Source organism: Drosophila pseudoobscura, chromosome X, assembly GCF_009870125.1.
Source record: "Drosophila pseudoobscura strain MV-25-SWS-2005 chromosome X, UCI_Dpse_MV25, whole genome shotgun sequence".
Lineage (NCBI taxonomy): Eukaryota > Metazoa > Arthropoda > Insecta > Diptera > Drosophilidae > Drosophila > Drosophila pseudoobscura.
Genome location: NC_046683.1, coordinates 47,040,109 through 47,065,081, shown reverse-complemented (window position 1 = coordinate 47,065,081; position 24,973 = coordinate 47,040,109). Strand labels below are relative to the sequence as shown.

At 45.2% G+C, this 24,973-nt stretch overlaps 5 protein-coding genes and 3 long non-coding RNA genes across 47 annotated transcripts; 5 read left to right on the top strand and 3 right to left on the bottom strand.

The window, feature by feature from the left end:
- The first annotated feature begins 1,178 nt into the window (after positions 1 to 1,178).
- On the top strand, positions 1,179 to 3,323 carry LOC4813454 (uncharacterized). The gene is made up of 2 exons (XM_001353487.4): positions 1,179 to 1,694; positions 1,770 to 3,323. Exons 1-2 carry the CDS (start codon positions 1,238 to 1,240, stop codon positions 3,233 to 3,235), a joined length of 1,923 nt encoding a protein of 640 aa, XP_001353523.2. The 5' UTR covers positions 1,179 to 1,237; the 3' UTR covers positions 3,236 to 3,323.
- Positions 3,324 to 3,429: 106 nt separating this feature from the next.
- On the bottom strand, positions 3,430 to 8,686 carry LOC4813325 (alsin homolog). Its single transcript, XM_001353486.4, has 5 exons — positions 6,053 to 8,686; positions 5,371 to 5,995; positions 4,144 to 5,307; positions 3,926 to 4,077; positions 3,430 to 3,859 (listed from the first exon to the last, which is right to left on the bottom strand). Exons 1-5 carry the CDS (start codon positions 8,406 to 8,408, stop codon positions 3,636 to 3,638), a joined length of 4,521 nt encoding a protein of 1,506 aa, XP_001353522.1. The 5' UTR covers positions 8,409 to 8,686; the 3' UTR covers positions 3,430 to 3,635.
- A 103-nt stretch (positions 8,687 to 8,789) lies between these two features.
- Positions 8,790 to 9,816, top strand: LOC117184431 (uncharacterized). The gene is made up of 2 exons (XR_004469783.1): positions 8,790 to 9,010; positions 9,063 to 9,816. It is a non-coding gene; the product is annotated as an uncharacterized lncRNA (long non-coding RNA).
- LOC117183177 (alsin homolog) lies at positions 9,387 to 11,369 on the bottom strand. 24 transcript variants are annotated; one of them, XM_033381779.1, is made up of 4 exons: positions 9,879 to 11,369; positions 9,781 to 9,816; positions 9,578 to 9,727; positions 9,387 to 9,519 (listed from the first exon to the last, which is right to left on the bottom strand). In XM_033381779.1, the coding sequence occupies exon 1, from the start codon at positions 11,164 to 11,166 to the stop codon at positions 10,459 to 10,461; it is 708 nt and encodes a 235-aa protein (XP_033237670.1). In that variant the 5' UTR covers positions 11,167 to 11,369; the 3' UTR covers positions 9,387 to 9,519; positions 9,578 to 9,727; positions 9,781 to 9,816; positions 9,879 to 10,458. The 24 variants fall into 24 exon arrangements, with proteins under 24 accessions (XP_033237670.1, XP_033237668.1, XP_033237671.1 ...); XM_033381777.1 differs by having other exon boundaries at positions 9,578 to 9,722; XM_033381780.1 differs by having other exon boundaries at positions 9,578 to 9,718.
- Positions 11,370 to 11,484: 115 nt separating this feature from the next.
- Positions 11,485 to 11,897, top strand: LOC26533429 (uncharacterized). The gene is made up of 2 exons (XR_001453150.2): positions 11,485 to 11,714; positions 11,767 to 11,897. It is a non-coding gene; the product is annotated as an uncharacterized lncRNA (long non-coding RNA).
- Positions 11,821 to 12,942, bottom strand: LOC6900537 (uncharacterized). 15 transcript variants are annotated; one of them, XR_004469774.1, is made up of 4 exons: positions 12,583 to 12,942; positions 12,282 to 12,517; positions 11,923 to 12,032; positions 11,821 to 11,835 (listed from the first exon to the last, which is right to left on the bottom strand). It is a non-coding gene; the product is annotated as an uncharacterized lncRNA (long non-coding RNA). The 15 variants fall into 15 exon arrangements; XR_004469780.1 differs by lacking the exons at positions 11,821 to 11,835; positions 11,923 to 12,032 and adding an exon at positions 12,091 to 12,223 and having other exon boundaries at positions 12,282 to 12,431; positions 12,485 to 12,520; positions 12,583 to 12,922; XR_004469782.1 differs by lacking the exons at positions 11,821 to 11,835; positions 11,923 to 12,032 and adding an exon at positions 12,091 to 12,223 and having other exon boundaries at positions 12,282 to 12,422; positions 12,485 to 12,520; positions 12,583 to 12,921.
- A 1,250-nt stretch (positions 12,943 to 14,192) lies between these two features.
- Positions 14,193 to 17,280, top strand: LOC6900536 (glycine-rich cell wall structural protein 1.0). 3 transcript variants are annotated; one of them, XM_015187399.2, is made up of 3 exons: positions 14,193 to 14,370; positions 14,438 to 14,590; positions 15,671 to 16,291. In XM_015187399.2, the coding sequence occupies exons 1-3, from the start codon at positions 14,298 to 14,300 to the stop codon at positions 16,234 to 16,236; spliced, it is 792 nt and encodes a 263-aa protein (XP_015042885.1). In that variant the 5' UTR covers positions 14,193 to 14,297; the 3' UTR covers positions 16,237 to 16,291. The 3 variants fall into 3 exon arrangements, with proteins under 3 accessions (XP_015042885.1, XP_002134921.2, XP_015042884.1); XM_002134885.3 differs by lacking the exon at positions 15,671 to 16,291 and adding an exon at positions 14,654 to 15,345 and having other exon boundaries at positions 14,202 to 14,370; XM_015187398.2 differs by lacking the exon at positions 15,671 to 16,291 and adding an exon at positions 16,376 to 17,280 and having other exon boundaries at positions 14,216 to 14,370.
- A 722-nt stretch (positions 17,281 to 18,002) lies between these two features.
- On the top strand, positions 18,003 to 21,951 carry LOC4813324 (myosin-11). The gene is made up of 4 exons (XM_001353485.4): positions 18,003 to 18,197; positions 18,265 to 20,461; positions 20,517 to 20,645; positions 20,703 to 21,951. Exons 2-4 carry the CDS (start codon positions 18,272 to 18,274, stop codon positions 20,943 to 20,945), a joined length of 2,562 nt encoding a protein of 853 aa, XP_001353521.2. The 5' UTR covers positions 18,003 to 18,197; positions 18,265 to 18,271; the 3' UTR covers positions 20,946 to 21,951.
- The last annotated feature ends 3,022 nt before the right edge of the window (positions 21,952 to 24,973 follow it).

The window sequence follows — 24,973 nt, the reverse complement described above, 5'->3', positions numbered from 1 at the left end:
CGGCCACACCCAGTCATCTAGTCAGCATCCAGTCAGCACCTCTCTCCACTCTCCATCCAGAACGATTCCCAGTCCCGATTCCACTCGGGGCCTTAGTCAGGCGGTATACGAGTACGAGTATCTGTCAGTTGGCGAGAGAAAATAAACAACAGAGAGAGGAAAATGCGGGGAAAAAAAGATGAAAACTCGCTTCGAATATGAACATTTTTATTCTCTAAACATTCCTGGATGTTTATGTTTTTGGATGTTCTTTTTTCTTCTGTTTTCCGCTGCCTTCTGCCATTTCGGGGTGGAACTCCATGATGTTTCGGGTGCTCGGGATGGGTATGCTGCTCAAGTGCTGTGCCAGTTGGAAACAAGATTCTAAAAAGATTCTAAAACGCTTAGTTATGACTAGCTTGTTGTGCCCTACTCCTCCTCCTCCTCCTCCTTCCCCGTTCCGTCCGTTTCCATTTACCTTTCTCTCACATTGTAAACATTTCACTTGACGCTCGGTGCTATATTTAACATTTTCGCCTGCGGGAAAAACAGGCAAATAAATAACATAAACCGAAAATCCGAAATGAGATACAGCGGCAGTAACAAAATAAAGTTACCTGCGCCTCAAACTAATTTTATTAGTGGAAAAGTTTACAAAAACGAAGAAAGAAAAGAAATTGGAAAATTCCTTGGTGGCACAGAACAGAAAAAATACCACGAAACCTCCTTGGGTTCGGCACGGACATGGACTTAATCGTGGTATACGATAACATGGCATGAATGCTGTAAAAAAGTGGCAGCCGCCAAGATTGGATCAATATATCATGCCGTTGTATAGGACAATCGGTTCAAAATTAATCAATGGTGCAAAACCATTCTTGATTGAGGATAATTTCATAGATCTCAGTAAGATTTATTTACAATCGGATCTGTACTTAAATTACATAGCTGCCATAGTAGCAGAATTAGCTGAAAACCCTGTTTTGTGGATAATAGGCTTAATAAAGCGTGCTAAAATGGTTTTAAGGATTTGTTTAACATATTTAGTCATATAGTAGAGGAAAGATCGATAAGAATAGCATATCATATCGTCATTTTCTTATGGTTTTTAGCAACAAAAGTTATAAGTATAAGATCAGGAAAAATTAGATAAACATACTTGTAAAAAATCCTTGTTATACAAAGATCTGATTTGACAGTTTCAAATTGTTTATTTACATTTACATATCTATACTTATTTTATTTTTAAAATTTTTTAATGGGGGATGTTGAGGAATATTTGGAGTCTGCGGCTCCTACAATTGAGACTGCCATCGACAAAATTTTCACCCGCCTTAAGGTCATCGCCGTAGATGTGGAGAAGGTGCTGCGGGCCAAGGAGCTGCTGACCAGCCTGCAGCGTCGCGAGACGTTCTTCCACCTGCTGGGTCACGACGACGATGGCAGCATTAACTACAATATGAACGAATTGAAACTCATGGAGTCCAGGTTCTCGTATCCGTCCATATCGAGCGGGGATGAAGAGCTTGATGGCGAGGAGCTGAGCGAGGATCTGTGTGGCGTCTGGCAGTGCCAAGAGGAGGATCGCTGGCATAGCTACTTTTCCGGCTTCCAGGTACTGAGCTCGCGCCATGGTCCCGATTCCAACGATAATCGCAAGTGCATCCAGCTGTCTAAAATGCTTGGGTGCGATCAGGAACTCAAGACCTTTCTCCGTGAGTAGCCTGGGGAAACAGCTGCCCTGCCTCAAAGGTACCCGTACCCGTATGATGGATTTCCCCTATTTTTAGGCAATGGCGTTCGGTGCTTTGCCCTAGATCTCTTCGTGGGCACCCAGAGCTCCAATCAGTCACTGGTCGTGCAGCTGCGCGAAGCAGAGATCAGCGTGTCAAAGGAGTACGGCTTCCCAGTCGTATCCACCATTTTGGTGAAGCTCTCGCCGCGCTTTCAGTACTCGGGCTACCTCAACCCACAACAGTATAAGGGCGACAACAGCTGTGTGGAGCTGAAGAAAGGGAACAAGCTGACACTGACTGTCGACCGGAAGTTCTCCGACTGTTCCTCGTCGTTGATGTTATATGTGAACGCCCGCTTCCTGCTGGGAGATATCGAGGAGTATGACTTCATCCTTATCGGCAATGAGATCCAGTTGGTGGTGCACAGCGTGCATCCAGATCATCTGAACTGCTGTGTAGCCCGTGGAGGAATGCTTGAGTCATATATGCCCGTTTTGTTCCCAAAACGCTGCTCCAAGTTTCGGGTATCATACGAGGAACTGGAGGATCTTACATTTGCCCGCGAGGTAGGAGTCAATGTGGTAGTTTCCAACATCGTTGGCACCGCCAAGTACCTCGATAATCTGGAAAAATGCATGGCTATAATGCAGTGCGAGAATCTGCGTATCTATGCCCGGTTGGTGCTCAACGAGGTCAAGGGATGCGATGGCGAATTAAACTGGGCTACCAAGCGGTATGATGGCTTCCTTGTAGAACTTGCCGAGCCCGAAATAGTTCCCGATGTCATGCAACTGTGTCCAGATGCCGAGTGCTTCTTGCAGTTGGTATACGCGGCCAAGAAGCCGATCATCTTCGATCCCGAGTTGATCTATGAGAAGAAGATTCGCATTGACCCCGCCCACTACTTCTACACATTTTACTATCCGGACAAGTACCTGGTCAAAGGCCACAAGACAGAGCAGTCATTCTACTTCAGTTTTCTGCAGAACGCCATCTTCGAGAAGATCCCGCCCGAGGCGCTTTCCAAGGTTCCCTACTGCGATAGATCGCATACTGGCGCTGATGGCTTGGCCCGGGCTGTGGTCAGTGCCGCCATGGAAGTGCATGCTGTGGCAATTGTTGTCATCGGTGTGACGACGCGCATGGTACAGAAGATTGCCCACTTCCGCCCAGAGGCACCCATCATCTTTGTCAGCCACATGCGCTCTGCGGAGGACTACGTGTCGCTATATTACAACGTGACCATGCTCTCGTTCCGTACCAAAAAATTCCACACGCACCGTCAAAACATTTTCCGCAAGGGCGTTTATGCCTTGGCCTATTTGGCCAAACGTAAGATCGCCCGGCAGCATGACCATGTCATCTTGGTGTACAGCAACGAAGAGGGAACCACCTTTCCCGAAAAGTATATTCTCTATAAATTTGACAAATCTCACTTTTCCGAGCACATGTCCACCTGCATGTTCTCCACGAAGCAAGCTCAGCAAGATTCCAATGAGGATGCGGATTTCGACAACTAAGAGCAGTTAAATTTATATAATTTATTTGTTCTGGTAAATAATCGGAATGTGTTAAGGTGTTTGGCTTAGAATATATGAAACAGATATAGATACATTTTTGTTACACTGATCGACAGGCGATCGAGCGTCCACACACACACACACTGGACTGTACATATATATGCATATGTATATAAATAACATTCGTAAGCCTATGAGGGGTATTTGCACAAGGTTCGTCCAAGAACTACATATATACAGATAATATAACGGGCTCTAATCGTACATCATGTAAAGCCAAACAACTATCAATATTGGCATAAATTGTATGCTCTAAAGCTTTCCATTCGAGACATAACATCTCCGAATCGTAATTATTGATAAGCATTGCCATATATAACATCTTAGCCTCGCCTAGGACTCAGGGCGTATTTTGCAGAGCCTTTAGAGTCACATGCTCGTAGGCAGCCTTTAGAGTAGTGTAGCAATAGCCCGCCATCCCATTCATTTCTGCCTGGAAATTCGGTCCACCCGTCAGGTCGTCCAGCAGGGCTAGCTCCGCACCCAAATGGGGTACGGCTGCACGTAGCATGGTGAGCATGGTGAGCGGTATCATGTTGTCCGCATTGAGCTGGGCGGCATTGGCTGCAAGTAGATACAATGGATATCAATCATCGAAACGATGGGCAGCGATCTAGCTAATATGCTCACCTGACATGGCATGCTCATACGCCTCTGTTAGCAGCTGCGTACTGCGCTGTATCACAGTCAACATGTCCTGTGGACTGAACTTCTCCTGCAGTTGCTTCAAGGTCTGCACAGACTCCTCAAACTTGGGGTCCAGCATCACAGTGTGAAGAAAACTGCAATGAAAGAAGAATTTGGTTGCAGTGGCTTCCAAATGTGTGCATTTTTAGGTATACTCTCACCTCTCATGGCCCATCAGGACCACAAGTTCTTGGTCGTTTAGTTTCTCGGCATGATTTAGGTTCTGCCTGTACATCTCGTCCTTGCGGCTGTATTTGTTAGCATACAGAACAAAAAGAGTAGAGTAAATGCCCTCCGAGAGCACCAGCGGATACAGCAGAGTAATGTGGGAGATCACCTCTCTGCTGCCCTCCAAGTGGCAATAGTCCTCTGGCAGCGCTGGAAACATTTTTCGCACGAAGCGGTAAATGCGTCGGGAGATGGATTCCCATTCGCGCATGGCCTGCTTGGCCAGGATTGGTGTGGGTTTAACCTTCCAATAGCCGTAGGAGTAGTGGAAGCAGTTGGCAATCCGTTCGTTCAGGGCGTGCAGTGGGTGGTGGCGATCCTTGAAGGCTTGCTCCAGATACACACGAATGGATGCGACATCCTGCTCGGTTAGAGTCGAGGCCATGCCAAAACTGGGCACCTGCTCCAGCATAGCACTCGTCGAGGAGTTGGTCGAGGTTATGGAGCAATCGCTGCCGTTGCTGGTATGCTTGGAAACATTGTTGTTATTGTTGTTAATGCTGCTCTGTGTCATGCTACCGAAGCTCTCGTTGAGCGTACTAGACTCGTGGCCATCCCCATTGAAGGTGCTGTTCAGAAGACTGCGATCCAGCTGAAAGCTGGCCAAGCTACTTGTGTCCAAATCCCTGGTCGAGTTGTGGCCCATGGAGAGCAGGCTGTCAGCTCGCTGCAGACCGCTCTGCTTGCTGTTCAGCGCTTCCTGCGAGTGAATGCGGCGCGGGGGAAATCCGAGGAAATCCAGTGCCGAAGCAGCCTCCGCATGCAGCTTGGTCAATGCAGTTGTCGTTGTTCTTGCCTTGGCCACTGGGGATGGCGATTTCTGAGGCAGCGGCAGACTGAGCAAAATATTGTTGAAATAGTTTCCTGGCTTGGACCCCGCCCGTGCCCGCTGCTTGCTCATGTACACGGATATGCAGTTCCAGAGCTGGGCCGTGCTGAGCGAGGGTTTTGCTGGTTTCTTGAGTGTGCTGTCAGACACAGCTGCTAGAGTGGATCCGGAGCTAGTGTTGGCCGTGCAACTGGCCAGATCAGATTCAAAGTTCTGAAACAACGAACGCCACTTGCGATTATGATCCACGACTTTTCGGCCCAGGGAACTAAGCAAAGAAGCAAGTTTTACAAAAGATGAACATGCCTCGAACGTGGCCAAGAGGACTCACCTGGGGTATTTCGGAAAGCGTCGGTTCAGCACAAGTTCGCCAGCCTGCACGCGCACCGTCTCCCAGCTGCCGCTGAGCTGACCAAACATCTTGTTGCCAATAAGCTCGTAATTGTCGTCGTTCTCCTCGCTGGACCCCATCGCTGATGCCCCCGCAATGCCCGCATCCCCGCTGGGCATGTAGTACTCTCCCCGCCCATTCGGTCCGTGCAGCGAAAGCTCACCTTCGTAGTAGTAGTCGTTCTCGAATATCGCTACCCCACTGCCCACTAGATCGTCGCCGGCAAAGCTGCCCTCGAAGTAGTCACCTCGATTGGTAATGCAGCTTCCGATGCCCACGCGCTTGTTTTCCGCAAACATGCCCATGTACTTATCGCCGCTGATCAAGTCCTCCATGACGCCATAGCCACAGCGGGTGTTGGCCTGGTACTCTCCCACATAGATGTAGCGGTTGTTGCGCATCATCCCATGCCCGTGGAAGAGGCCCTCACAGAAGTTGCCCTCGTAAATCTCGCTCTCGTGCGAGTCCTTGCAGTGGATCTCGTACAGGCCATGACCGTGGAAGCGGCTGCCCTTGAAATGGCCCACATAGAGACCCGTCGAGGGAATCACCATTTTGCCGTAACCTACACAGAAAATGAGGGATGGTTATAGGTTATACACAAGAATGCCTTGAAACACACCTTCTATTATTCCCTGACTGACTTCACCGCAATATACACTGCCATCGGGATACTCCAGATAGCAGTTGCCATGAAGGACTCCCTTCCTCCAAGTGCCACACGCCTTCACTCTGGCGTACTTCGGATGCTCGCGACTGTACTCGTAGCCCGTGGAGCGGGCACTGGGCACTGGACTGCCCAGAGGTCTCCCTAGAGCAGACACGATGCTCGACTGCAGCTGATCGAGCCACACCTTGCGCATCTCCTGGGAGCGCGTGACTACAAGAAAGCTTTTCTCGGGTGTAGTCAGCCTCAGGCCAGTCTCGCCCTCCGACCACACCCATAATGTGGTCAGCGGATAGGAGTACAGCGATTTTCCTTCCACCTGACAGAGGAAGTCGGAGAAGAGGATGAAGCTGTTGCTGGTCATGCTGAGTACCGAGCTGACCAGCTTGAGGGGAACCAGAGCGGAGGTGAGGATCACCCGTCGCTGGCTGCGTCTGAACTGCACAATGCGTGGGTTGCGATCGTTGCTGTTCCAGAAATCTTTGGTGTTCACAGCCAGCTCCTGGCTAATACAGCATTGCCGCGCGAACTCCGTCCAGGCCAGGCGATGCTCGTTATACTCGGGCTGCGTCTTTACCAACAGCTCCATGAACTGAATGAACAGTTGGTGGATGCTGAAAGGTTGCTGGAACAGCCGCGTCACATAGCTTTCCTCGTTTAGTTCCGCGAGGGGACTGCTGAGGCCGGCAATCGAGGCCACCGCCTCGCCGAATCCGTTCACCGAGTAAACGTTGCAGAAGGCTTTGGTGTAGCTTTCGAAGAGCTCAATGTATTCCTTATGGTAGCAGATGAAGAGCAAATCGGCAGGCTGGACAAAGTCAGCCCGGTAGAATCCCTCCAAGGAGTGTAGTGTGGCCACCAGCAGACAGAGCATTCGTTCCCAGTTGACCAGCAGCGGGCCAAGAGCGCTGAGGGCGTCCAGCGAGGATTGCTGCTGCCAAATTTGAAGAGTTTGGACGGCCTGGCGGTGCTTGAGCAGCAGCTGGAGCTGCGACTGGAGGTGGCTTAGGTAGTAGTGGTAGTGTCGCTGGAACTGACGTTGATTATGCACAGTATACCCGCCTGAGCACATTAGCAAACGCAACTGGTGGGGCCAGGCTGCACCCAACTGCAGCTGCAGCAGCGTCTGGGCGTAGGTGCTGGATTGCTGCAGGTGTCGCATTGGAGGTGGCGGTTGTAGCGACTGTATTTGTCCAGACGCATTCAGCAGCAAAGTGTGGTAGTCGCCACAGGTGGCCTCCAGTGCAGAGTTTTGTTCCAGGGGTAACGCAGCTGCCTGATCCGCAATGGTAATCTCCTTGGGCGCACTCACATCCTCGCCCAGTTGCGCGTGAGTGTTCAGGCCCCAGTGGTACAGCCTGCCGTCTAGGGTGCGTGCCACCGTGTGCTCCAGCCCCGCTGCAATGCTGCACACACCCATACTGTCCAGTTTCTGCAGACGGGCAACATTGGCTCGTCGGATGTGATCCCCCGTTCCGAGCAGTCCATTGTTGGAGGCTCCGAATGTGAATAGCTGGGTGTGCAGCAGGGCATATCCCTGATGAAGCAGGTGCCTCGTGTTTGCGGCAAAGCTGCGCACAGAGTTTCCACTGCTCAGCGACTTGACGGACGCGCGATCGTCTTCGGTCTCCTCTTTGCTTGTCAGCGGCAATTGTAGAACATCATCTGCCAGGTTGTAGGGCGCCACCAACATCACGAAATGCTCATTTCCCGCCGCCAAATCCAGCAACTCCTTTCCTTCTTCGTAGAGACGCATGTGCCGAGGCTGCAGCTCCGCCTTGAAGACCTCCCCGCAACTGCCCATCACATATGTCTCGCCGTTGGCACTCACAAAGACCACACCCTGGGCAGAGCAGCAGACACGACGTATACGGACGCCTTCGTCGATAATCTCTAGGGGATCGAAGCTCAGCGTCTGCCAGGCATGCGGGTGGTGCACGTCCCTATCCAGCCCGAGGCCCGTGATGAATTGGCGCTGCACCGAACCATTAGCGAGCACCACGAACAGCTCCAGGCTGCCACTGCAGTAGTCCACATCCACAACGTCCGTACGTAGTAGGGTGAGGTCCAGCGAGCTCCTGTTTGTCTGCAACTGAGCCGAGTAGAGGGAGTGGTCTGTTGTCAACAGGAGCACCCCGCCGCGGTCAGCATCGCCAATGCGACAGATCCGCAGCGCGGGCGGTCGTGTCAGTGGCGGCACACCCTTCCAATGGAGTTGCAGAGCTTTGCCGTCGTGATAGATAATGAAGGATTCGTCATCACCAGGGGTCACAGCTACCTTCATTGCCTTGTCATTGGCCGCACTGCACATAGTACTCGTCGCTGTTGTTGTTGTTGGATTTGGCCAGGGCCAAAGTTTTGTAACACGACGCAATTGCACGAAATGGTTGGAGGCTATTTACACATGCCGCACGCGCATTGGGATTCACTATCCACTCAGTGCATGGCTATCGAACATTCTACGATCGCAATTTGGACGCACCTTGCCTTGCCAGGATCTTTAACAAGAGTTTTCGATGGGATTCCAAATTTCTAATAAGTTTTCATGTTTTTGTGATGGTTTCTTGAGTTTAGTGTGCCCATGCCCTAGGAATACCAAAATAATACTAAAAATACCAATCAGCATTGGGGGTACTCTGAGCATCCCCAGCAGGGTGACGTCCAGTGATTTCATTTCGGCTTATATAAGGCTATAGCTAGCATTTTTGTTAACGAAATAGCTTTTGAAAATTTACATATACCCATATAAGCCCAAAAACCATTTATGGTTTATACATATAACCATAGATAAGAGCTTTTCAATCGGGATTTTAAAAGGAGAAGTAATATTAAATACAATTGATTACTTTTTATAAGCGTAAATTCATTGTACTATTTTATAAAATTTTTCAAACGAAAAAAGGAGAAGGCGAGGTGAAGTCTGCCTGCCACTTGAAATTCATTTTACTGAAATTGCTTTTTGCAGAGAGAGAATTGGGGAGGCAATAAGTTTAGCGGCGACGACCTTCCCAGAACTTCCAGCTTCCACATGTGCCTGTCAGAAAGGAAACCCAATCACATAAATCAAAGAAAACAATAAAAAAAATGGGTAAAGAACTTTTTAATGATTTTAACTATTAACCATAAAAGCCTTTAAATTCCATTAATAATCGTATTGATGCGATCCACGAACATTCGAGCCCACCTCCAAAGCGGCGAATGTCAGTACCATCAAGAGCAGAGCCTTTTTTTCTGTTAATAGAAAAGAGTATAATGATTATGATTATCAATTCGGATTCTCAACTCGTACCCAGATAATGGCTGCTTCTATTTAGTGTATTTATTGAGTGCTATTAGCCAGGATGCAATAACCCGATTACGAACATTCGAGCCCACCTCCAAAGCGACGAATGTCAGTACCATCAAGAGCAGAGCCTTTTTTTCTGTTTATAGAAAAGAGTATAATGATTATGATTATCAATTCGGATTCTCAACTCGTACCCAGATAATGGCTGCTTCTATTTAGTGTATTTATTGAGTGCTATTAGCCAGGATGCAATAACCCGATTCCAGTTCCAGTTCCAGAGGGAGTTGAAATGAATGTTTAACAATTGTGTGTAACCAGCAAAGCTCCAGCAGCAGCTACCTTTCCTTTTCTGTGTCTTCTTTATTCTGCGTTATACCAAAATCAAAAAACAACAAACCTGTGGATGTGGATATGGATTTACGGCTATATCCTGCTGGAGAGAAGCGAAAGATCAGAAACGTTGAAAAGTCTCAGCAGATTTTACATTTCTCTAACCAGTAAGAGTGCGGAAAGTTTTTTTGTTTTATTTTGTTTGCTTGATATAACTTTAGCTTACTAAAAAAAATCACCTCAAAATTTTGATGTTCCCCAGCCGAGACCTGGGGACTGAATGAATATTTCCGAGAATATTTTCCCTGTTCGGATTTTTTCTAAGTTTTGTTCGATTCCACAGCCTACTATTTCTACATACTTATCCCAGTTTTTATACCCGGTACTCATTTTTGGGATTTTCGATATCCAAGACCGAAGTTGGCGAAACGATTCTCCAAACTGCTGCCATTTGATTGTTTGTTGCTTGAAGTTTAACTGTGCTCAGTTACACTATAAGCGATATAAGTTAAGGCCATAAGTTAAATTATAGAAAGACAGAGTTGAAGGTGAAAGTAATGTCTAGTCGGACGGGACGGGACGGGACGGAACGGGACAGGGATACTACAAACTCAGAAAATCTGAAAGTCGAAAATTCTTGGTCTGGCGCTTAAGATCTAGAATCTAGTAGCCCCTCCTTCGGTTGGCATAGTCAAAGTCCTTGTTGTCCTTGTTGATGGCCAGGTCGAAGGATGACGATGTCTTGTTAGGTTCGGATCTTGCAAGGGGTGCGGTTTTGTCCTGCTGGGATAGGACTCCGTCTGGCAATTGTCAGCGGCAATTGTAGAACATCATCTGCCAGGTTGTAGTGCGCCACCAACATCACGAAATGCTCATTTCCCGCCGCCAAATCCAGCAACTCCTTTCCTTCTTCGTAGAGACGCATGTGCCGAGGCTGCAGCTCCGCCTTGAAGACCTCCCCGCAACTGCCCATCACATATGTCTCGCCGTTGGCGCTCACAAAGACCACACCCTGGGCAGAGCAGCAGACACGACGTATACGGACGCCTTCGTCGATAATCTCTAGGGGATCGAAGCTCAGCGTCTGCCAGGCATGCGGGTGGTGCACGTCCCTATCCAGCCCGAGGCCCGTGATGAATTGGCGCTGCACCGAACCATTAGCGAGCACCACGAACAACTCCAGGCTGCCACTGCAGTAGTCCACATCCACAACGTCCGTACGTAGTAGGGTGAAGTCCAACGAGCTCCTGTTTGTCTGCAACTGAGCCGAGTAGAGGGAGTGGTCTGTTGTCAACAGGAGCACCCCGCCGCGGTCAGCATCGCCTATGCGACAGAGCCGTAGCGCGGGCGGTCGTGTCAGTGGCGGCGTGCCGTCGTGATAGATAATGAAGGATTCGTCATCGCCAGGGGTCACAGCTACCTTCATTGCCTTGTCATTGGCCGCACTGCACATAGTACTCGTCACCTCTTGTTGTTGTTTGATTTGGCCAGGGCCAAAGTTTTGTAACACGACACATGCCGCACGCGCATTGGGATTCGCTATCCACTCAGTGCATGGCTATCGAACATTTTACGATCGCAATTTGGACGCACCTTGCCTTGCCAGGATCTTTAACAAGAGTTTTCGATGGGATTCCATTTGTGATGGTTTCTTGAGTTTAGTGTGCCCATGCCCTAGGAATACCAAAATAATACTAAAAATACCAATCAGCATTGGGGGTACTCTGAGCATCCCCAGCAGGGTGACGTCCAGTGATTTCATTTCGGCTTATATAAGGCTATAGCTAGCATTTTTGTTAACGAAATAGCTTTTGAAAATTTACATATACCCATATAAACCCAAAAACCATTTATGGTTTATACATATAACCATAGATAAGAGCTTTTCAATCGGGATTTTAAAAGGAGAAGTAATATTAAATACAATTGATTACTTTTTATAAGCGTAAATTCATTTTACTATTTTATAAAATTTTTCAAACGAAAAAAGGAGAAGGCGAGGTGAAGTCTGCCTGCCACTTGAAATTCATTTTACTGAAATTGCTTTTTGCAGAGAGAGAATTGGGGAGGCAATAAGTTTAGCGGCGACGACCTTCCCAGAACTTCCAGCTTCCACATGTGCCTGTCAGAAAGGAAACCCAATCACATAAATCAAAGAAAACAATAAAAAAAATGGGTAAAGAACTTTTTAATGATTTTAACTATTAACCATAAAAGCCTTTAAATTCCATTAATAATCGTATTGATGCGATCCACGAACATTCGAGCCCACCTCCAAAGCGGCGAATGTCAGTACCATCAAGAGCAGAGCCTTTTTTTCTGTTTATAGAAAAGAGTATAATGATTATGATTATCAATTCGGATTCTCAACTCGTACCCAGTTAATGGCTGCTTCTATTTAGTGTATTTATTGAGTGCTATTAGCCAGGATGCAATAACCCGATTACGAACATTCGAGCCCACCTCCAAAGCGACGAATGTCAGTACCATCAAGAGCAGAGCCTTTTTTTCTGTTTATAGAAAAGAGTATAATGATTATGATTATCAATTCGGATTCTCAACTCGTACCCAGATAATGGCTGCTTCTATTTAGTGTATTTATTGAGTGCTATTAGCCAGGATGCAATAACCCGATTCCAGTTCCAGTTCCAGAGGGATTTGAAATGAATGTTTAACAATTGTGTGTAACCAGCAAAGCTCCAGCAGCAGCTACCTTTCCTTTTCTGTGTCTTCTTTATTCTGCGTTATACCAAAATCAAAAAACAACAAACCTGTGGATGTGGATATGGATTTACGGCTATATCCTGCTGGAGAGAAGCGAAAGATCAGAAACGTTGAAAAGTCTCAGCAGATTTTACATTTCTCTAACCAGTAAGAGTGCGGAAAGTTTTTTTGTTTTATTTTGTTTGCTTGATATAACTTTAGCTTACTAAAAAAAATCACCTCAAAATTTTGATGTTCCCCAGCCGAGACCTGGGGACTGAATGAATATTTCCGAGAATATTTTCCCTGTTCGGATTTTTTCTAAGTTTTGTTCGATTCCACAGCCTACTATTTCTACATACTTATCCCAGTTTTTATACCCGGTACTCATTTTTGGGATTTTCGATATCCAAGACCGAAGTTGGCGAAACGATTCTCCAAACTGCTGCCATTTGATTGTTTGTTGCTTGAAGTTTAACTGTGCTCAGTTACACTATAAGCGATATAAGTTAAGGCCATAAGTTAAATTATAGAAATACAGAGTTGAAGGTGAAAGTAATGTCTAGTCGGACGGGACGGAACGGAACGGGACAGGGATACTACAAACTCAGAAAATCTGAAAGTCGAAAATTCTTGGTCTGGCGCTTAAGATCTAGAATCTAGTAGCCCCTCCTTTGGTTGGTATAGTCAAAGTCCTTGTTGTCCTTGTTGATGGCCAGGTCGAAGGATGACGATGTCTTGTTAGGTTCGGATCTTGCAAGGGGTGCGGTTTTGTCCTGCTGGGATAGGACTCCGTCTGGCGGGAGGAAACCGGATACAACTCGGTTTGCGGCAAAGCGTAGGGTACATAAGTGAAGGACTGTGAAGGAAGATATATTTCAAAATATATCCACAATTATATACTTCATTCACTATATTTCAAAATATATCCACAATTATATACTTCATTCACTGAATCCCAAAAAACCCAAAAAACAAAAGCTGGGCTGGATGGCTCATGATGACGCGGCGGTAGGCGAAGACCCTAGGATCTAATCCAGAAAGTTATTTTGCGACATGTTCGGTGTATTTAATGGCAGATCTATACATACATATACTGCATGATTAGTGGTAAGGCTTACAGGGATGGAAAGTCATGGCATTACGTTTAGGAATGTTAAGAGGAAGAATATTAGGATTTGGGAATAAATTAAGACTTAAGAGGAAGATCATAAATACACAAATTAAACAACAAGGGCCCAAGTTAACTACCATTTCTACGAGTATTGCTCCCAAATATCTATGCCTCCCTTTCGCTGTACACGATCTGTATTACGATCACTGAAAATCCATTTTATTATCTTATATAAACTTTCATAGTTTCGATGTTCAACGTGTTAAAAGGAGTAAAGGAGCAAATTAGATTCGCGATATCCCCATTGCACAGGAGATAGTAGTAATATAAGGAGTAACAGGAGGAGGAGAAGGAGGTGCTGAAAATATTTAAAATAATTAAATTATGAAATTATACGAATAATAGAAGCTAAATAACTATTTACCGAAGACAAAGTTCAAGGCCTCTAATGGCACTTAATGTGTTAATTTATTTCAAAATGGCCAGTATATGAATACAAGTTTAGCTCTCTTCGAATATGGGCTGGCAAATAGTCCATGACTATCACACAAGTTGGTTTAATTAATCAATGAAATATAATGCAATTTCCCTCTGACCAATGTGAACTGGCATATAAATGTGTTCATTTAGTAAATTAATTTAAGAGATGTAATAATGAAAGCTTTTCAACCATAGAATTAAAAATGGTATAAAGTCTACCGCACATAGGATAGACAACTCAGAGGGAAATCCCATCAGTGCGCTGTCAGTCTACAACACATTTGGAAATGAAGGGAATCGTTAGCTGTTGCGTGCTCGTCACGATCCTGGTCATAGCTGCCGATGTGCATGCGTACAGGAGTAAGTTCTGAGAGAAAAGTCAGTAGAATATTAAAAATTCATTCAAATATTCCCCTTAATTAAATAGAATTCGGACGCGATTGTCGGGATATTGCGTGTGCTCCGGGAGAGAGATGCATAATCTCTAGAGTTCCCTGCAATGCTCCAGATGAGCTTGAGGAAAATCAATGCGGGCAATATCCAGTGTGTGAGGAGGTGGAGCAGAAGCAAATGAGTGCAGGTTCGTACAAAATTAGTTTCCATTTTCATCCCTCGGTCACATTCAGGCACTGGTACGTTTCAGATCAGAAGACAAACGCTTTCACGATCGATACCACACAGACCATAGCCAACACTCGCAGTAGCATCACCACACTCACCAGCACGATCAAGAGCACCAACCGCACCCAACCGAACCAATCGAAAATCATGCCGGACAGGGACAATGACTTTGAGCTGCTGAACGATTACGAAAACATAGATTCATCCTCCACTCTTGAACGACAACGACAGGCCAACGTTCTGGTCATTGTGCAAGATGGACCTCAGCAGTCCCAGCTACCAAACAGGGGCCTGGGACAGTATCCGCCCTGCAATATTAGTCCCTACTATCCGTATAACTGTAACTACCCGCTCCACTCTAACGTGCCTGGTTCCCTCTCCACAGGCATTGGATTGCCCCCCTATCCCCAGACAAGAGCAGCGAATGTTCCCCAATTAGTGCCACCCACCCCACCTTGCTATTACAATTGCTACCCCAGAGGGCCCCAGAGTCCCTATGGTCAATATGGGTATCCCCTTGCCCGATCCACCAGGCCCGTCACATCGACCAACAACTATTTGTTTTACCTCTCGCTTGCTGGCTAAACTGGGTCCGTATTTCTATTCTTCTTCCCGCCAGCTCTGCACCGACTTCGGCGTACGCCTCAGTGGTTGCCAGTTCCTCCACCTCCACCTGCACCACGTCCCGGGCTACCACCACCGTATCCCATTCCTGTCCAGCAACCGCGTCAAGCCCTTCCCCAGTCAGCGATTCAACCACTAAATAGGCCTCTACAACAGCCTCAGCGTCAGCACCAACTCTATTTCTCAATTGGTCTTACCTATCCATCGTATCTGAACTACGAAAGGCGTTCTGTAGGAGGATCCTCATCATATTTCTATAATCCGTCCGTGCCCAGCTACAATTCTTACTATTATAATATAAATCTACCATTTTCGGGCAGTTCCACTTAGGACAATATAAAACTGCGTTATGTTCACTTCCAAAAATGTTTCTCTGACATGTCTCAATTTCTTCTTTTGTTCCTCATTTTACCAGCTTTTCTGGAATACATGGAATCAAAAACAGATCCCGAAAACGAATACAAATCAGAGTCAGAGACATCGCATACATTTCACAACCGTTCAGCTCGGCAAGTCCCATTGCCTAGGCCCATACCAATGCCAATGCCAATACCCGGACCAATGCCAATGCCTCCTCGCCCAGTTCCCATGAATGTTCCAGTTCCCGGCCGGGTATATTATCCTCCGATTCCACAGTCTCAGTATATGGGGCAACCCATGAACATTGTAGGACCAGTACCCATGATGCCAATGATTCCGCAGAATGGTGCCGGAGCGGTGGGGACGGGTGGTACTAACATAATCGTTGAACCGTTAATCATTCTGCCAATGGGCATGGGGACGTCACCTGGCGCGGGAATCAATGGGAACCAATATTATGGGCCTGGCGGCGCTTATCCAACCTATAATCCCTATAACACCTACACCACATCTCGACCCTATTATGACTACAACAATTATAACAATAACAACTACAATAATTACAATAACTATACAAATACTGGCAACAACAATTATAATGATTACAATGCATATGGTTAGAAATTGTACTTGGCTTGCCCAACTTGCAACAAATAAACCAAGTTATATCGTTGGTAAAAATAGTTAATTACATTTTTTAAGCTGTCTTTAGGAATGTCATTTGGAAAACGATGAAGTTGTAATTTTTCTTGATTTTTAGGTGTCGCACTGGAACGTAGAAAACGTGAAGCCGACCAAGAGGGTGTTGGGTATGGAATGGGTGGTAGTGGAATGGGAAAAGGCAATGTAAATGGGGGCGGTAATAATGGTGGAAATGGAATTGGTGCACGTGGACAAAACGGTAACGGAATGGGTGGTAATCAAATGGGCGGAGGAAACGGAATGAATGGAATGGGGGGACCAAATAGAATGGGAGGCCCAAATGGAATTGGTGGTGGTAATAACGGCGGTGGGAACGGAATGAACGGATTGGGTGGACCTAATAGAATGGGAGGACCAAATGGAATGGGTGGTAGTAACAACGGTGGAGGAAACGGAATGAATGGAATGGGTGGGCGGGGGGGATATGGTAATGGCATGGGGAACAATGGAATGGGCAACAACGGTATGGGACCCGGAGGAATGGGTGGGCCAAATAGAATGGGAGGACAAATAGGAATGGGTGGTGGATATAATGGTGGTAATAATGGTGGAGGAAACGGAATGAATGGAATGGGTGGAAGAAATGGAAATGGCATGGGGAACAATGGAATGGGCAACAACGGTATGGGATCCGGAGGAATGGGTGGGCCAAATAGAATGGGTGGACCAATTGGAATGGGTGGTGGTAATAACCAGAATGGCAATGGTATGGGTCCTGGTAACTGGCGGGGTAATTATAATGGTAATACCGGTGGAAATGATGGACAAGGATATCGTCGAAATGGAGGAACTTCAAACCAAAGCTACACCTACACCAGCACGCTAGCAACTTCTGTTATATAAAAAACAATGTACGTATGTGGAAGCAGGCCGGAAAAAGACATTTTTTTGGGAATATAAAAGTTTTTTTTCTTTTCAATTCGATTATGTTATTACAAATAAATCAAGTGTTATGCATCACAATTTGTTTAATTTCTGTTGTTATACCTGGTACTCGAAGAGTCTAGATATATATTATTTATATATTAGAAGGAAGTTTTTCTGTTGATCAGTTTCGTTTATCAGAATCCACCTGTCCGCCTGTCTTGATAAGGGAATAGATCTCAGAGACTATAAGTGCTAGAGCAAACAAATTTTGTAGCCATATTAGAAAACTACAAGCGCAGAATAACTAAGAACAAGCGTATCTACCAGATTGCCAAATCTGGATCAGATCAGATGGATTTTGATGAATTGAGAAGAGAGGGAGAGATATAAGAAAAATGTATAGATTTTTACGTATCTACAGATAAAATAATTAAAAATTGTAATAAAATAGGCTATCAGGTGTAAAGATGTGGTTCCTATATATATTCCATCTGGAATGACAAGTTCGAGAGCTTCCTCCCTTCCACATTAAACAAAAAATTAATAGAAAGGTATGTACATACAGCGTACCAGCTCTCGTTTTTTAATTATTTTTTGGGTTTAGCTTTTTTTCTTGTTTTAGTCTATTGGTTTTGACTCTGACATTTTGGCAGCACTGGTACTGTACTAGATAATTAAATATTTTACATATGTTAGATGAAACAAAAGCCTGAAATAAATATAAATTAAAATTAAAGTTATAATTTATTTGTTGGGTTGGGTTTCTATTTATCCTGTTTTTAACTCTGTTGGTATTTTTTTTTTACTTCTCTGAGCTTGGTCACATTTTGTGTACCCGCCAACAGCTGTTTGCTCGCGGGGTGTTTTCATCGTTTCATGTTTATTTTGCTTAAAATGTAGTTTGTTGTTAATTGTTTGCTGTTGCACCTGGTCACATTATATGTTAGTGTTAAAACTCTCCAAAAAGATCCACTGAAGTGTCCCATCAGCAGCCACAGCATCAGCCAAATCAGGTGAGAGACCGCCCACAAAACCCGTATTTGACCATGATATCACCCACCCAAAATGTTATTTTCGCAGCACTGCAATGGATTCGGACTGTGAGTGGTCTGCTGCTGCTGCGTTGGCAGACGACTCCGGCCATTTCAGTTTCACCAGCGATGAGGGAACTAGAACCAGCCCCAGTAGCAAATGGCAGCAAGGCAGGGTCGGCGATCGGGACAAGGAACCGGAGAAATCAATGTTTCTTGTTAGGCAGGAGCTGCTAAAGTCGCGGAGCGAAATCGAGCGGCTCGCGAAGTCTGAGCAGTGGTACAAGCAGGAGCTAAAGTCACAGAAACACAGTCGCCTGGAGACGCTGGAGCGTCTGTATGCCCAGGAGCGCAAATATCTGATGGAGAATCAGAGACTGCAACAGGAATCAATGCGACTGCATGCCAAGTGTGCATCTCTGGAACAGCAGCATGAGATGGGACATCCATTGCCACTCGCTTCGTCTACATTTGAAAACGTAGATGGCAATTGTGGGGACTCCTTTGAAGCACAGCAGCAAGAAGCGCGTCTCGTGGACCAGCGCCAGTTAATAGATGTGCTCCGCAAGCAAAAGAAGATGCTCCTAGAGGATATACAAAGGTTGGGTCTGGAGCACGACGAAAAGCTGATGCAGCTGCAGCAGGCCTTGGCCGGAGTTGAGCTGGAAAGCAAACTCATGACGGGAAAGTGTAAGCAGCTGCTGGACGAGAAAAGTAAGCTCGAGTATCATTTGGAACTGAAAGCAACTGCCCTGCGCGGTGTTACAGCCGAGCGGGAGCAACTGCGTCAGGTCATTGCCGAGCTAAATGATACATTGCTGACGCAAGAGCGATTGTTGGCCCTAAAGGAGCAGGAGTTTCTGGATCTCAAACAGTACTATCAGCAAAAGTTGAGCAGGGAAACCAGCATAGACGTCATGCACACATATAGCTTAAAGTTTCACGAGGAGATCAACAGCAAGACCAGTGAAATAGCCACTCTGAAAAATTCACTGAACGAGCTTCAATCGGAGCTGATGGTCATGTCCCAACTGGAGGCACAGAATGAGGAGCAGCAGCGACAGTTGGAGCAATTGCAGTTTACTGTGCAAGCTCAGCTTTTGGAGCAAGGGAAACTAAGGCAAAGTGATGGCCTGAAGCTGGATCAGGTGGAGAAACTAACTATTTCTCTTGGCGCCCTGCAAGTGGAAAAGGGAGTCCTCAGCGAAAATCTCCTGGAGGCACTTAGGACATTAAAAAATATGGAGCAGGAAGTGCATCGACTGCACAGGCAATATGCAGAAATGTGTTCGGAGTGCGAAGACGCCAAACTGCAGTTGGAACTAGAGAAAATCGAGCTGGCAAAGTTAAGGCAGGAAAGTTCTTTGAAGGAAAGTGCGCACAGTGAAAAGCTGAAAAACTACGCCGATGAGTGTCTCAGGCTGGAGAAAGCCATGGTCAAAGCAGGGGCCAAACTAGATTTTCAATCTACGCAAACAGAGATATTGCAAGAGCAGCTCATAAAGATGGACCAGAAGAAGGAGCAAGTGCAAAACTGTCAAAACCAAAGCACGCAAACTGAAGCCGACGACCCAAATCTGATACAACGCATAGAGGTGCTGGAGAAGCACCTGGCAGAAGTCAACGCCCAGAAAAGGCAAACTGTTTCACTGCTCCAGAAGCTTCTCCAGCAACAGGATGCGAAGATCAAGAGTACATCTGAAATGGAAGCTGATTGGCGTCAGCTCCTGGAGGCCTTGCAAGCCACTCAACAAATGGAGCAGGATATGCGACTACAGCTTCAACAGAAAACGGTCGAGTTGGATAGGTTGAATGACCTCTTTGCTGGACAAAATGAAGAGCTGCAAAATCTGCAACAGTTGAGCCAGGCCAAGGACCAGGAGAATCGTCTGGAGCTGGAGCTGCTGAAAGAGACATTCCAAGAGAATTTGCAGATACACTCTGTTGATTCGATAAACATACAACGGCTACAAAATCAGGTGAAAGGTTTACTCGAAGAGCGCGAGCAGAGGACGCGACAGGAGCACAAGGCAGTGGACTGCTTGCGCTCGCTAGTACAAGTCCTCGAAATGGAGACAGGAAGAAAACTGCACAGTGCGAAAAGCTGGCCACAGCTGGACAAGTTTTTACGCAAAGAACTGCGAAACGGTAGACTGTACCAGCGAAAGGCTGAAGAGCTCCCAGAAATCAAACTGAAGCTGGCGGAGGTCACTGGAATGCACGAGCAGGATCTGGTCAAGATCAAGGTGAAGTCTTGCTACCCTGATTAAATGTGAATAACTTTCATTTGTATATTCACAGATGCTAGAGAAAACTTTGGTCGCGGAACGTGCACGCTTTGAGGCATCGGACTCGGGCAAATCCACGGCCAGCACAACGCCTCTTGAACCCGCCCATGAAGTTGCCAATCTGATCGATGACTACAAGAAGGTAAAGCTCATCTTGGCATAATCCAGCGCTCGATTCATTGCCCCGTGTTTTCCGCAGCTCGTTCAGCAAACCGCCAAGGAGACGGGTCGCCCACGCAACAGCTTCATCCTGGATCTGATCGAGCGAAGTCAACGTTGCCAGCCAAATTTGTGCCAATTAAGCGAAGGCGTTGCCGCCTGTCGCTCCGATATGCTGCAGCTGAACATGCTGCTCGCTGCTGCTGCTTCTGGTCCCGTGCAGGAGAGAGAGGTCATGCCCTCGCTGATGGAAGAGCTGCGCGCAGTGTCAGAGCATTCTTAGGCAGAAGAATGAAATTCTTTAACCCATAGTAGTCCTGCCAATTTAGTTTCATTTGAATACCCTTGCGGATGGTATTATGAATTTCAGTAGATGCTATAAAGACATTTGATCAGCATCAATAGGCGAACCGATCTAGCCATACTCGTAAGTTCGTCCATCCGTCTGTTTCTTTTCTTTCTTTAGCTAAAGAAACTGGGCTTTAGAGTTATTTGGTTAAAAACAGGTATTTGCAGCATAATCCTATACAAATGCACTTTAGTTCCATATTAACAAACATGTTTAAGAGAAAACCGCTTGTGTTTCCAAGGATATATTAACAAAAACTGTACTAGATGACGAAATCATATGTATAGATTACAGGAATGACCTATTTGCAAGGGTATAACAAGTTTCGCAGCCCGAATCAACACTTCCTATATTGTTTTTGATTCAAGTACTTAAATTTTCTTTTTTGCTCGAATATCGTTCGAAATTTTCAATCTAATAGGATACTTATGCTAGTCTGGCGAACCTTTCGAGATTCTGCCTAGCAAAATTAAGGGAAATGTGTATTTTGAGTTTCTTATTGTTGTCGTTTAATTTATTTAGTACGAATTTCTGTTCACACTTTTTTGTTGCTTAGTCGCTAGTTTCTATTAACTTACCTAGAAGTTAGATGCCAATGTACGAGTATATACAGTTTGATAAATTATTTACTAACATACTTATAGAATAACCGTATGTATTTAGTGCGGTCACAACATTGTATATGCTAAGTCGATAAATATTTTAATATACATCTTACATACACTTCTTAATTGTGCCAAATTATAGTAATTTCTTCTCTTACACACTGACACTCTCTCTCTATCTCACACACATCCTGTCGGAGGCGAGTTGTTTGTCTAAGAAGTGAAAGAGAGAGAGACAGATGTAGCGGAAAACAAAACAGGAGCGGATAATTATAAAACAGATTAAATATTTTAAGCTTCGAATAAAATAAGTCATTAAGTGGATAGATGATAAACGGAGTTCAAGAATTAACATTGGAACATAGTAACTAGCGACACTTGCCGCGGCTCAAAACGTTTTCATTATTTACGCTCGTTTTCCATATTTTGTATGGAGTAGAAACACTACTTATGGGGTTTTTTAAATATATGGAAATCTCTGGACATGCAGGAAGTTATAATACTTGAAAAGTAACGTACGTAATACGTATATGTAAATACTCTATGAGTTTTAATTTGAATGTGTGAATGAAGCCACTTAAATCACGCATCAAATCATCATTGTTGGAATAGGAATTCCTAAAGCTGGGCCATACCTGGTGGCTATCACCCATGAATGATTTAAGCTATGGCAAATCGCTTTTGTGGCTTCATCTTCAGTCAGAGACGGCGGCAGCTTGGTAGATATTTTTTTTCGTATATATTAAACGACCTGACACCGCCCCTGGCATTGTCAACGCCTTGACTAGGATAAGCGGAACCGCGATGGACCGGGCTGGCCCTAGGAGCGAGGGGCAAGCCACTTGGGTATTGATAAATGCGTTGAAAACTAAGCGACCGCCCAGCGGACTTACCACCGCTTGCACTCCCTGGCACTCCGCATACCGCGCATCTCGTGCGGCCGCCCCCCGCAGCCAGCACCCAATGAGGACCCAATCGACCACAATCGCTGGCCAAATTCAATTGGCGCAATTTTTCATCTGTGGCTCCAAGGGACCCGATCCGATCCGGCATCTGGCGGATCCTTTTGGGCTGCGGCTGCTGTCTATTGTTGACCGTGCTCTAGGGGTCTGCTCTGGTCTGCGCTGGCAATTGTTCTCGGCTCTCGCTATGGCTCTGGAGCTGGAGCTGGCCCCGTCTCAAGGTTGTTTATTTTGAAAAATCACCATCACCAAGCCGATTGTGGACTGTGCCGACGGCTGGGGATTTAATTCTATGCTGGACATTTATAAATTGCATTCAATTTATACACAACACGAAAGCGTGATTTTTACATTTTTACAATCTGGCGAATAATAGATCAGCGTCGTATTATTTCACAGTACCCGCTCCAATGCTCTCGCAATCCTCAGTTTTTGGTTCTTCGGCTCAGCGCATAAAGATGGTGCGAATATTCTTGAAGAAAGTTTTTGGAGGGAAGTTACTCGAAATTGGTTCGATGGTTAAAAATAATTGAAAACTCCTTCGACTATTTCCACAGTAAAAGTAAAACAAACGAGGGGGAACGTTGTGAGTTGCTGCGGAGACCGAAACTCTACATTTATACGCGATACTTAGTCAGTATGGCTCTCCTCCGGCGCCTCCAGACGCCGCTGTCGATTTCTTACTTTTGGCTATAATAATATTCCGTTCCGATCCAGATTCGGCAATCTGATAGATATGGTAATTTTGTATGATTGTGCGTAATTATTATTATAATTAGTATCCTTGATTTTTATTGTATAATTATTATTCTTGATTTTTATGAAATAATTATTATTTTTGATTTTTATTGTATATTTATTATTTTTGATTTTTATTGAATAATTATTATTATAATTATTATTTTTTATTTTTATTGAAGAATTATTATTATAATTATTTTATTGAAAAATTTTTATTTTTGGATCAAAACATTTATTTATTGAATAATTATTATTTTTGATTTTTGTTGTATAATTATTATTCTTGTTTTTTATCGAATAATTTATTTTATTTTTATTTATTATTATTTTTAATTATTTTTGGATCAAAACATTTAAAATATAATTATTATTTTTGATATTTATTGTATAATGATTATTTTTGATTTTTAATGAGTAATTATGAGATTTGGAAATTACGTTTAATAGTGAGATCTAACAGGAGTGTGGATACCAAGTTTGGTTACTCTAGCCTCAATAGTCTCTGAGATTTGTGGATGCCCCAGATTTTTGTCCTTCCGTCCGTCCGGCGGAAGTAGGCGGGACAAAATGTTGAAATATTCTTGTAAATATATATATATAAAATGTCGTTGCTCCAGCTCTTATAGTCTTTGAGCACTAGGCGTTGATAAGGACGGACAGACGGCCGGCCGGACGGACGGACGGACGGACGGACGGACGGACAGACAGGGCTCAATCGACTCGGCTATTGATTCTGATCAAGAATATATATACTTTATGGAGTCGGAAACGATTCCTTCTGGACGTTACACACATCCACTTTCACCACAAATCTTATATACCCCAATACTCATTTTGAGTATCGGGTATAAAAATGTTTCTGTTACGAAACAAAATTCCTTATAACAAAGCTCTTTTTCTTGTATTCAAAAAACGTATTTTCTTCTTTTTCGATTCTCCTTAAAAAAGTTCCTTAACTCCTCCCAGAATCGTTTAGCTTGGCCCCTCCAAGGGTATCATTTGATTCGATGAGAGTGCTTTTTGTTGTACTTTTGTTGGGCTCTTTGATTTCGGTTCTGGTTCTGTTCGGGCTATTGAGCAGGTCGCTCGCTCATTAAAGAAAGAGCTGTTGAGGGGGGGCAGGGGACTTGGGGAGAGAAGATGGTACTGGCCAAACAAAAGGTATAAGCATTTAATTCTCACCAAACGATTGATGCGGTCGCATGGAAGTTCGCCCAGCCGGCAGACGATGTCGATGGGTCGTTCCTCTGTCTATCTGTCTATCTGTCTGTCGGTGGATACAATCCTTCTTCTTGGCCTGAGTCTGAGCCTTGAGTCGGATCCAGTCCTAGTCCCAAATTGCAAATGCAACTTGTTAACCTTGAAAACTAAGCAGACAAACGGACTGAACCGGACAGATAGTCAAGGAGCAGCAGTGGCTGCCTGAGCCCCACAAGACCCCAGACCCCAGGGCCAGCACAGTATGAGGCATTTAGTCAGCCGTCGTCGTCGTTGCTGTTGCTATTGCTGTAGCTGTTGCTGTAGCTGTTGTTGGTGTCCGTCTACGTCTACCGATCACTCGTTTGTCTAGCTCAGTTCCCATCCCATTGCTCCCATCGCGCTCCTCTTGCCCAGCATATTGAATAATGCGTTTATGGCCAGATGAATGACACTT

Excerpts from the sequence above, each read along its gene's own strand:
- LOC4813454 (XM_001353487.4), top strand. The coding sequence starts at position 1,238 with ATGGGGGATGTTGAGGAATATTTGGAGTCTGCGGCTCCTACAATTGAG. Across the intron at positions 1,695-1,769 it reads GGAACTCAAGACCTTTCTCC|GCAATGGCGTTCGGTGCTTT; the intron begins GTGAGTAGCCTG and ends CCCTATTTTTAG.
- LOC117183177 (XM_033381770.1), bottom strand. The coding sequence starts at position 11,166 with ATGTGCAGTGCGGCCAATGACAAGGCAATGAAGGTAGCTGTGACCCCT.
- LOC6900536 (XM_015187398.2), top strand. The coding sequence starts at position 14,298 with ATGAAGGGAATCGTTAGCTGTTGCGTGCTCGTCACGATCCTGGTCATA. Across the intron at positions 14,371-14,437 it reads CGATGTGCATGCGTACAGGA|AATTCGGACGCGATTGTCGG; the intron begins GTAAGTTCTGAG and ends TTAATTAAATAG. Across the intron at positions 14,591-16,375 it reads GCAGAAGCAAATGAGTGCAG|GTGTCGCACTGGAACGTAGA; the intron begins GTTCGTACAAAA and ends CTTGATTTTTAG.
- LOC4813325 (XM_001353486.4), bottom strand. The coding sequence starts at position 8,408 with ATGTGCAGTGCGGCCAATGACAAGGCAATGAAGGTAGCTGTGACCCCT. Across the intron at positions 5,996-6,052 it reads CAGTCAGGGAATAATAGAAG|GTTACGGCAAAATGGTGATT; the intron begins GTGTGTTTCAAG and ends TTTTCTGTGTAG. Across the intron at positions 3,860-3,925 it reads GTATGAGCATGCCATGTCAG|CCAATGCCGCCCAGCTCAAT; the intron begins GTGAGCATATTA and ends ATCTACTTGCAG.
- LOC4813324 (XM_001353485.4), top strand. The coding sequence starts at position 18,272 with ATGGATTCGGACTGTGAGTGGTCTGCTGCTGCTGCGTTGGCAGACGAC. Across the intron at positions 20,462-20,516 it reads AGGATCTGGTCAAGATCAAG|ATGCTAGAGAAAACTTTGGT; the intron begins GTGAAGTCTTGC and ends GTATATTCACAG. Across the intron at positions 20,646-20,702 it reads TGATCGATGACTACAAGAAG|CTCGTTCAGCAAACCGCCAA; the intron begins GTAAAGCTCATC and ends TGTTTTCCGCAG.